This window comes from Sylvia atricapilla, chromosome 1, assembly GCF_009819655.1.
Source record: "Sylvia atricapilla isolate bSylAtr1 chromosome 1, bSylAtr1.pri, whole genome shotgun sequence".
Classification (NCBI taxonomy): Eukaryota; Metazoa; Chordata; class Aves; order Passeriformes; family Sylviidae; genus Sylvia; species Sylvia atricapilla.
In genome coordinates this window covers 7,641,888-7,652,515 of record NC_089140.1, presented here as the reverse complement: position 1 = coordinate 7,652,515, position 10,628 = coordinate 7,641,888, and the positions used below count along the sequence as shown (strand labels likewise).

Here is a 10,628-nt window from a genome sequence, read left to right as displayed (position 1 = left end):
GTGCTGCTGCAATCTGCCCTTCCCTGTCCCAGTGCTCCATTTTCACATTTCCTGATCTGCTGGAAACAAAGATTGAAGTAAGTGTCCTCAATAATTTCTTGGTTTTGCTTTGAAATTTTAAATTTCTCTTCCTCTAAATCTGGCTTGGTCTAGTGGGTGTCAGCTGATGGGACACCCTGGCACTGATGATGTGCAGCAAGTCAGAACGTGCCAGTTTGGGCTCAATTCAACCAGAAATAGCACTTCCAGCAACTTGGTGGTTATTTAATAACTTAACACAAAAAAGCAGCAGTAGCAACCAGGGTGGTAAAATAATGTTTTATTCCATGAATGAACAAACACTACCATGCCACATCCTAAAGTTCTTTCTACAAAAGATTGTGGACAGAGCAGATTTTTACATTTCTCAGTTCAAGTTCATTTCAGGCTCTCGAGCCCATTCAGCGTAGCAAAATCTGGACACGCAGCATTCTCATGGTCTATTTGGCTTTTTGCCAGATAAAGCAGATTTACACCGTAGTTCTTGTTCACACAATGTTGATGCACTGTAAATTAAAGGAGATAATCCCAACCAAACTAGGTAATTTCCGTGGTTCATCAATATATTTTTTTCATGGTGGTCAAAGTACAACCAACATTCAAAGCTTAAAATAAAGGTAAGAAAAAAGACACACTAAAGAGCACAATGGAAACATCATCATTGCTGTCAGGGTGTGAGTTTACCCACAGTACTATGTAAAAAGTAGGAACCGGCATTTACATTCAAGCTGTTAAAACAAGAAAAGAAATTACATTAATTATTATATTTCCAAGCTAGTGCTTCTAAGGAGTCCTGATCAGCAAAGAAGTGTTACCGCATGCATGTGGAACACAAGACTAATATTGGATTGGGGATCTGACAAAGAGCTGACTTACATTCCTTTATATACAACAAAATGAAATATACAGTATTAATACTGGCTGTACATTTGGTCAGAATATTTTACAAGGAGCGACACTGTCAAAATTCTTATGGCGCTGCACGTGGAAGTGGATGGAGGTTGGATTCCCTTCTGAGAGCTGAATGTTTTCACAAGAAGTTTTAAAAGTTGCCTCCCACTGCTAAAATGAACAGTTAGACCTTTTAAAACAAAAAAATCCACCTTTTATTTTCTTCTTTCTTTTACGGTTGTCGAAACTAGTGTGAACGGAAGAGATAATTAAATGTGTTTGGTAATCATTGACCTGGAATAAAACTCAGCCACAGACAGCATGTGCAATAAATCTCTGCACATTGTCTCTGTTTAAATGGCTTTATAAGATGATTTGTGGGGTCTCTGGTACAAATACCACAGCCTCACCTAGCTGTTCCCTAGCAGGTTGCCAACCATTTGTTCCAACACTAAAGAAAGAGAAAGAATAATCATGACTGTCACATATTTTTCTACATCACAATAAAAAATATCTCAATGTAAGCTGATTTAGCTTATTTATGTGCATATTTTTCAAGGCTGCCAAAGAAAATACTCAATCTTGCTGGCAAGAGCTATTTTGGGAACTCAAGAGTGAGTTTTTCTTTGCTTTATTCCAATAGATTTTTTAATATCTGGGTAGCTCAAGTCCCATTGCCTCATTAGACCCCTGAGGTCTAAATTGAGTTGTTTAATTTGTTTTATGTTTTTTTTCCCCATCCAGAACAAGCTGAGAAGCTAATAAGGTATGCATGAGACCCAATGAACAACAGAAGTAAAAGCCATACAGAATTAACAAAATAATTACAGGAAGGTAAAGATCGGTGTAACTATGGTGATATTTCACACAATTGGATCTGTGTATCCTGTAGCAATGACAAACCTCCTGAAGGTGGAAAAGAGCAGGCAAGTGCATGAACCTGTATCCTTTGAAATAATTGTGCTATAATCTTCTCCATGTATTAGATTAGATTTTTTTTTTCTGACACAGTGTGATGCTAACTATAGTAACCTTAATGTGGATGATGGATTTCACTGCTACTGCTTGACTGCTTGACTGCAAAGAGACATTAAATCTTCCAGTCCTTGAAGTGGTTTCTTGGGGTGTTCCTTCAAGTTCAACGCCTTACCATTTTCACTTTAGAAGTCGTTTTGTGGCAAACAAAAATAAAAAAAAAAAAAAAAAAAAAAAAAAAAAGAGAAAGAAAAAAAAAAAAAAGAAAAAAATCCAAATAAAAAGAAGATGTTGGTTGTGATGGATTTAATTCAGACAGCAGTTTCTGCTGAGTTCACCATGCTTAATGTTCTTCCATCTAGGAAGGAGTGGCTGTCAAGTAAAGCAGAGGAGCTGCTTTCAGTTTTTGTTGTTTTTTTTTGATTTTTTTTTTTTAAAATACATGCTAACAACATCTCTTTCTTCAGGAAAATGATCCAGTTGCATATTGTCAGAGAGATCTGCCTTGTGCTTAGCACGGACAAGTAGGGTTAATCATCCTCCTCCTCCTCTTTCAGTGGGGCTAGTGGGAGTTTGTCTGGAACCTCGAAACACTCCACAAAGAAGTTGACGATGGACTGGTACAAGTGCTGCTCAAATGCTGCATTGCTGAAGTAATGGCTTTGATCAGGGTAAATCTGCAAAATAACCAGATAAATACACACCTTTTAGAGCTGAACGTCTCAGGACTGACCACCCACACCTGCAAACCCACTGCATCTCCTCAGCAGCATAGGGCTTCCCATGGATGCTGCTGAGGCCCAGGGGAATTTGGGGAGCAGAGTGCTCTGAGTGCAGACTTGCATCTGCCTTCACAAGGAACATTTTTGGGGTGGAGGATTTTCCATTTAATTCTGCTCTGAACAGGTTCAGTCTGAGAAGAACCAGCCCACACTTTCCTTGTGAAAACTAAAAACCACCCAGTTTTGGAGAGAAATGGCATTAGGTTGTACTGAGTAAAATGAGGGCTGTAAAGAAAAAATGTCATTAAGTTTAAAAAATGAATAAATATTGCTGGAGAAGTAATTAAATTGAAAAAAAAAATTGTTAAACCAGAAATGAAATAGTTTAAACTCAACTTTTCATTTAAATGGAGCAGGTAACTTGAAGAAATGCAAGATCATAATGGGCTGTCTAGGCAGGGATGCGAGGGTGGGTTCATTTTGAAAGATGTAATGGCTTGGACATGGGCCATTCAGCAAAACAGAGATATAATTTGGTGGAAAGTGGAGCTGTGCATAGTGGATGCCAGATTTAAGTGACATATATCTTTGTAACTTTTTCTGGTTGATTTAATTTAGAACCCTGTTTCCCTGGAATTCATCCTGAACTTGTTCTGTTGTTCCCAAAGAAACTCAGCAGACATAAATTCCTTAGGGATATGTCCTCCTGTAATTCTATTATTGTTCTACAACTGTTCAGAGCAAAACACTGACATCTCATAAACATGGGACCAATAGAAACATGTTATATGCTGGTGCTACTTCTACTGCCAGGCTGAGTTTGCAAGTGGTTTTTCAAACCTTGCTTCATAACAGCAGTTTGAGTTCAAACAGGGAAATAACTGCTCAAATAGAAAAAAAAAAAAAAAAGAAACATATACTGTACCTGCAAGCTGTAATTAGCCTTTGCCCTAATTAGGTGTGTGATAAGGTCCGTAGTATGCTGAAAATGTATTTTTTCTGTAAAAACAGATTGCAGTCATTAAAGAGATAAATTCAATTAACAAAAATCAAAGCCAACACAAAAATATAATGAGCTCAAATGATGCGCTAACTTACCATCAGCAGTAGCATGAATGATCAAAAATGTCTGGTCCTTTAGTAATGAGACTCTGTGTGATAATTTGCTGATCTGTGAAGGTAAAGGTTGTAATAAGATTAAAAAACTTGCCAGAAATTAGCAATTTGTATGGAGGCAATAGAAGTGCTTATTTCCATTTGATACTTTATCACCAGGATAACAAGCAGACACCTGCACAGCATATTCTCCTGGCTACTTACATAAATCTAGAGGTACAATAGACCCCCACCCTGTGCTGGCAGGGCAGTGTCAGCAGCAGGAACATGTCAGAGACCCTCCTCTGTTCTGAAAATGTTCAATAAAAACCTCAACTGTAAAACATATGGAAAATATCAAAGCGAATAAAAAATACTGATGAAAGGTGCTCCCAGGTGCCTAAGCCTCAGAACACTTCATGGATCTGGAGGGATTTTGGTGTGGTTTGAAGCCAACCTCAATGAGTTTTTACAGCTTGGGGGATGATCTGATACCAAATTGAAGTGTCCACTGCTGAGAACACCTTTGCCCCCAGCTGCCTTTCAGCTGAACAAGAGAATATAAATGCAAACAATTTCTAAAAGAACAAAAAGCCTTTGCACTAATGTAGAGATTATGAGCTCAAAATTCGAGAGACAATGATGTCAGAGTTTAGACATAGGATAAATCTTCCCTTGTGAGGGCACAGGGCGGTACCTGCTTTCTCTGTCAGAGCAGTGTCAGACTTGCCTTCTTGTCTTCTGGCTGCAGACAAGGCCTAGAAGCTGAACTAGATTTTCTCTATAAAAAATTTTTTGTGTGTGACTATTCCTTATCAGGTTTTGTCTCCAAGTAATTTCAGCACAGGATCCGACTGATCCCATCAGGTATATGAAGTAATGTCTTTATTAACTGCTGCTGTGTTTTCTTTTCCATCTCCTGCTCAGGTCTGGCAGAGTTCTGCCTATCTGAACTATCACAAAGTTTGAGAAAGTCAAGCTGAGTTTCACTTGAATTTGTTTATCTCACAGGGAATCGAAGTGGCAAGACCATTGGCAAGAACTTTCAAAGAGGTCATGACATCGTGTCCTCTTGGGCACATCTGAGTCACTCAGCTCTTTCAATCTCTAAAACTGTATTTACCCAATTTAGAGAGGCAGGCACAAGGTCTAATCAATAAAAACTTTATCCATGATTACTATTAAGACAAGAAAAGCAGTAAGCAGGCTGAAGGACACCTTCAGAGCTTCACTAGTGAGTCCCTCTTTCACAACCTTGTTGCCTCCCCAAAGGAGAACAAATGGAGGGAGAGTTAAGACCCAATTCACATTTTATCAGGGAAATGCAGTGTCCATGCAGTTACCTCATATGCTCTGTTATCAACCCCGTGCAAGCCCAAGTATCTTTCAGAAAAGGCTGAAGCTTGAAAAGAAAAAATGAAAATATCACTTTCAGTCATGAATACACTGCGGAGTCAAATATTGCAAATGCTAATAAAATCCTTATTTTCTAACATGACCTTAATATAGAGGATGCATTTTAAAGAGTTTTTGGAAATGCATTAAGGATATGTGTGATACCACAGTCTGTCATCATCACCATGTAATTCTGGTCTCTAAATAAGACAAAGAAAAAACTTTTTTTTTTTTTTTCATTCCTTTGTTAACACAACCGAGATAGAGGAGCTCTGTAATGCTGTGCCCCTTTCTCCTTTCACATGGGGCCTCCTCCACCAGCAGCAAGTTCCTTTTGGTCCCAGGGATAACTGTACAGTTCCTGAAGTGTGGCTGAACACCAGTGACTTCCCTGGCAGCCCCCTGGTTTTCACTGGCACTAAGTGCAAAGGGAACTGTATCCCTGATGGGAAGGATCCCCATGTGCAGGGTAGTGCTGTGGTCAGAGGCAGGATGGGCCAGGCAGGCTGCACCACAGCTTGCATGGATGGGTGCTTCAGGAAGGAAGGAAGCATGTTCAGGGCAGTGGGGGTGGTTGGGGGCAAAGGCTGGAGGGGTTTAAAGACAATTCTCCTTTATTTAAAAGGAGTAATAAAGTGATTTAATTACTCTGACTACCATGGCTGGTCCCACTGGTGCCAGCTAAATTGCTTTAGTGGAGAAAAAGGGTTTATGTTGACTCCTAAAAAGACATAGAATATAAATCAAGCAGGATCTTGGGAAAGAAAGATGGTAAGTGGGAAAGGAGAGGGAAGGAACATCATTTGTGGTCAGCAGGTGGGTCTGTGGACTGAGGAATGGGATTTACCATATAGTCTGAAGTCTGTCACTGGGGAAAGAGCAGCTCCACAGGCAAACACCTGGTTGTCCTCACCAGCTGGAAGCATGTAAGTGCTCAGGTAACCCCCATAATCCTGGAACAGAAATGGGACAGGGGTGTTGGTGTTCCTGCCGGGAGGCATGTTTGGAAACAAGGCAGCTGAGACCTTGCAGCATGTGCTTGGCCATTTCAGAACCTTTAACACCTTGCCCTGGAAAACCACAAACCGAGGGACATCTCCCTGGCCACGTGGCTGGCACCTCCTGAAGGCAGGAGGGCTTGTGCCCAAGAGCTGACCTTCTTCATCTCACTTTATGGCTGTAGCTCTAACCAGACATGCTACCTCTCCAAGATGTTTACCCCAGACTTTCTCTACTTAAAATGAGCATCACAATTTCAGTGTCTGCTGCCAGCCTATTAACAATTCCCTGCAGAGCTGCTGCTCTACGTGCAGCTCTCTTCGCCCACTCCAAGCCCGTGTCTCCCTCAGTAAACAATTCCTCCTCACAGCCCCACTCTCATCTCAAACTGTGTGTACTTTGCAGTGGCTGTTTCCCAACCAGGCACACACGGAAAATCAGCCTCAGAAATCCACAGGGTTGTTGTACACATGAGTTAGATGTACCCACGTTACCACAGGCTTTAGGAGGGAAGGTGAAAATGAAATGAAAGTTTGTAATGGGAAAAAATGATGAAGTATCTGATGATGTTTTCTGAGCAGCAGTCACTTTTTGCTCTTGGAGGTTAATTGAAATGAAGTAATTGATGAACAAGTTGGTGAAATGGAAGCCTCCACCTTTAACATCACTGAGCAAAGTGCAGTCTATCCCCAAAATAAATAATAATAAAAAAGTCACCACTGACATACTCAATAAGTCAGGGTTTAACTCAGTTGTTTAGCCATGTGAGCCAAGACGGACAGCACAGAGGAGCAATGGCAAAACATTACCTTCCCAAACACACCGACTCTTGTTTTATCAATGAAATGCTCCTGCAGCATTGTCCTAGAACATAAGAGAGGGAAAGTGATTGGTAAAAAATATTTTTTCCTTCATGAGAAAAAAAATAGTGTGATTTTAATCAGCTCTAAGTTAAACTGGACCCAGAAAAAAAAAATAGGATGTTTTGAAATGAAAGAGACTTTAAAAATCATCCAGTTCTAACTTCTCTGCCATGGGCAAGGACACCTTCTACTATCCCAGGTTGCTCCAAGTCCCATCCAACCTGGCCTTGGACATTTCCAGGGATGGGGCATCCACATCTTCTCTGGGCAACCTGTGCCAGTTCTCACACCCTCACAGTTAAGAATTTCTTCCCAATATCTAATCTAAACCTGCCCCTTTTCAGTTTAAAGCCCTTTCCCTGGGTGCAGACAATCTAAATCCCGTCAGTTCAAGCTGCTTTCATGTGGATCTGTCTGATTTAATCTTGCAGCCTCAAATGTTGGATTTGACCAAGCAATGGCAACAAATAACCTGCACTACCACTGGAAGCCATAATAAGCTATTGCACAGCTATTGCAATACTCCGATTGTGGTTTTAACGTGATTATGTGCAGAATAAATCTAACAATATGACAGGACTTGACATTTAGGGTTTTGCCCTGGTTTAAAAAGTTTAAGGATTTAAAGATGGATTTTTTTCCAACTACCAGGCAAGCAAAAGATTAATGTGGGAACAGATATTCAAGCTTCCTTGTTTGTAGCTGTATGACTGTACAGAGCTAAAAATAAATAGGCTTTGAGCGTGTGATACAGATAAGTGTGCTCTAATTTAGCTCTGTTTGAGGCTTGTTTTTCTCCCTCTGCTCTGGTTGACAAGAGCTCCCTCTCACAGGCAGCTGCAGGTGTACAACCACGTTGCCCCTCCCTCCCATCTCCTTGGGACACCCTACAACACCATTAAAGCAAGCAGCACTAAGGAGTTTTGGGTTAATTATCGTAACAAACTAATTTCTTCAATAACAGCGCCATTCACCGGACAGCTTCCAGCTGATCCTTCTCTTCCAGCAGCCCCAGCCTCCTCTTGACCTCGTGCAGCAGCTTGGCCCCCTGGAAGCCGCTGCCGCGGCCGTCGAACTTGAGCACGATGGCGTTGTGGGAGCTGACCATGACACTCTCCCACGTCACCTCGAACCTCTCCGTGACAATCTGGCTGCCGGGCGTCCCATCCCTGGAACAGAGACAGGCATCAAGGAAAGGCAGCAGCACCAAATGGCCTCCCCAGGGTTGGGGCGTTGCCATGGGATGGGCACCCACAGCCCCACCGTGCAGGGTAAGGGGAGGTTTTTGGGGGGGGACACGAGTCTCTGCAAGGATGGCAGGCAGGAGGCTGATGGTGTGGGATGGGTTTTGAGGCTGGATGGAAGCAGCAGGTTGGTTTCTGCTCCCTCTGTGCATGGCAGCCTCTAAGCTGAGGTTTGAACCACACCAGCAAACTGGTCAGGATTCCTCCCACGGGTAACCAGAGCAGGTTAGTCACTCCTGTGAGTAACCACACACAGGCATTAGTTGACTTTTCCTTCTTTTATGTCTGCTCTAATGTATATCTATTTTCTATGTTCCCCAAAGCTTTTTTATTTTCTGCTGAAATGGTTCTGTCATCACTGCTTCATACAAATACAGAGGGGAAGGACTCCTCTAAAGTTGTAAAAAACTGCTTAATAATGGCCAGTTTGTCCCAAAATTGGTGAGAAGGGGAAAGGAGTGACCAAGGCCTCCTCTTCATCCTTCTTAGGGTCTGATCCTGTACACGAGAACTGTCTTGAGAAATACAGACCCTACTTCAGCCAGGCAGCTCAGATCAAACGAGTGATGATGATGATGATGACTTTATGCCATAATTTAGGGTTGGGATTACCGCAGAGCCACTGTCGTTTTTCTCCACCTTTTGTCATTTTTGGGGCTCTCAGAGACACCAGGCACTTCACTGCAGGACTTAATGCACATGTGACTTCAGCCATTTGCATTTACCCAAGTGAGACCCCGGCCCACCCAGCTCCAGAGGCAGCCTAATTAAGTGCTGTGCACTTGATGAGAACCAATCTTCCTGGAGCACTTGGATAATGAAGCACATTTTCTCCGCAGTGATTTCGTGATGTAACAACACGCTCGCTGCAGTGGCTTTGTCCTTTGTGGGGAGTCGTGCAGGGTGGCACAGGCATTCACCAGGCATTCATCCCTCTTGCGTGAGGTTTTTCCCTCATGGGGTGTTCCCTGGCAGGCAGCAAGGCAGGGATGGCGCTGGGATGCAGCCAGGGCCAGACAGGTTCTTCCAAGGTCAGTGAATTCCCTCCCGCAGTTTCTTTCCAGATTGCCAAAAAAACTCCTCAGTAATGTTTATTATTATTGCTAAATGTTGCATGAAGAAATACCCATCTGCTCTGCCCGCCAGGAGGAAAACCTACCTATCTAATATGAATGCTAGCTTCATGGAGATACTCAAAGGTCCCAGCTTCGTCCTTACTGTCACTTCAGCGAACACCAGCACTTACAAGGGAGTGATTTCTGCATGAGGGCACCTAAAATTTAGGCTCTAGTAAGGCTGACTGAATTCCACTCTAAAATAACCTGTTAATCACAAGGTGGGAGCCTTAAGCACTGGGACAGAAAGTCAAAACACATCTTGTATTCCTTCTCCTCCTGTTTCTGCCCCACAAAAGATTGAAGTGTTCATGAAACACCTTCACAGAATGCACAATTTACTCCGCAGGATTTCAACAGGGTGCCCTCCTGGGAGCTGAAAACCTTGGCTCAAACATGGGAAAGAAGGCATGTACATCTGGCCTCTCGCAGAGGCCAGAAGTGAAGAGAGACGGGGTAGGGACCAGTGTATTGGACTCTGGCATTCCTTGTACAAAACAAAACTTAAAAGTTTCTGATCGTGGCCAAGGTTCCCAAGCTACCCTGATAACGTGAGCAGAAGGAAAGGACAAGAGAGAACTTACACAACCAGGAGCAAGGGGTAGTGTGCAGTGTCCGCAAAGGTTGCTGGTTTTAAGATCTGCATTGGCAATCCTAAGCAAAAAAAAAGAACAATTAGCAACATGTCTTTGATGTGGCAATGCTGACACGATTCCAGTAGATTTTTCTGGCGTTTTGGCCGCAGATGACTAGAAGCAAAATGGCATTTCTTCAAAGCCTGTGGCAAATATCACCTTAGAAACACAGATGTTGCCAAAGAAAAGACCCATATTGTGATAGCTGAGGTGACAAGAAATGTAAATGGGGAGTACAGTCTGAAATGCTCAGTCATGCATCACTTTTACAGCGTTCAATTAACATCTGTCAATAGCTATAATTTTCCTTTTTTGGTGGCTGGATGAGAGACGCAGACAGAAATCAATATTTCAGGGCAGCAGAGAAGGAGGAAAATTGGCAATGAAAATGGTAATTTAAAACCCAATTAAGTATGGTGGCTGGGGGAGACAAATAGAATTATTTTGCTATAATGGTGTGAAGACAGAGGAAGAAACAAGTATTTTAATCCTAACTCTCAAAGGGTTAAGTTTTTTATAAACGAGAGGCAAAGGTGCTGAAGAAGCCCAAGTTGTTATACTGGTACAGAACTAATGTAAAGGAGGTGTGTGATCACTAAAGTTTCTTTTAACTGAATGCTACTTCTGTGGCTTTGTATCAGTAGCCAAAACTGCC

The 10,628-nt window shown here is 42.2% G+C and overlaps 1 protein-coding gene across 1 annotated transcript in view; it reads right to left on the bottom strand.

The window, feature by feature from the left end:
• Positions 1 to 304: 304 nt before the first annotated feature.
• The window catches only part of LOC136358445 (dipeptidyl aminopeptidase-like protein 6), an 81,434-nt gene continuing 71,110 nt past the window's right edge, over positions 305 to 10,628 (bottom strand). The window contains exons 12-19 of the mRNA XM_066314353.1: positions 9,923 to 9,992; positions 7,954 to 8,148; positions 6,926 to 6,980; positions 5,965 to 6,070; positions 5,066 to 5,124; positions 3,726 to 3,798; positions 3,553 to 3,626; positions 305 to 2,582 (exon numbers count right to left, since the gene is read on the bottom strand). Of these exons, the coding sequence (XP_066170450.1) occupies positions 2,436 to 2,582; positions 3,553 to 3,626; positions 3,726 to 3,798; positions 5,066 to 5,124; positions 5,965 to 6,070; positions 6,926 to 6,980; positions 7,954 to 8,148; positions 9,923 to 9,992 (779 nt within the window). The 3' untranslated portion in view covers positions 305 to 2,435. The remainder of the gene's footprint in view (positions 2,583 to 3,552; positions 3,627 to 3,725; positions 3,799 to 5,065; positions 5,125 to 5,964; positions 6,071 to 6,925; positions 6,981 to 7,953; positions 8,149 to 9,922; positions 9,993 to 10,628) is intronic.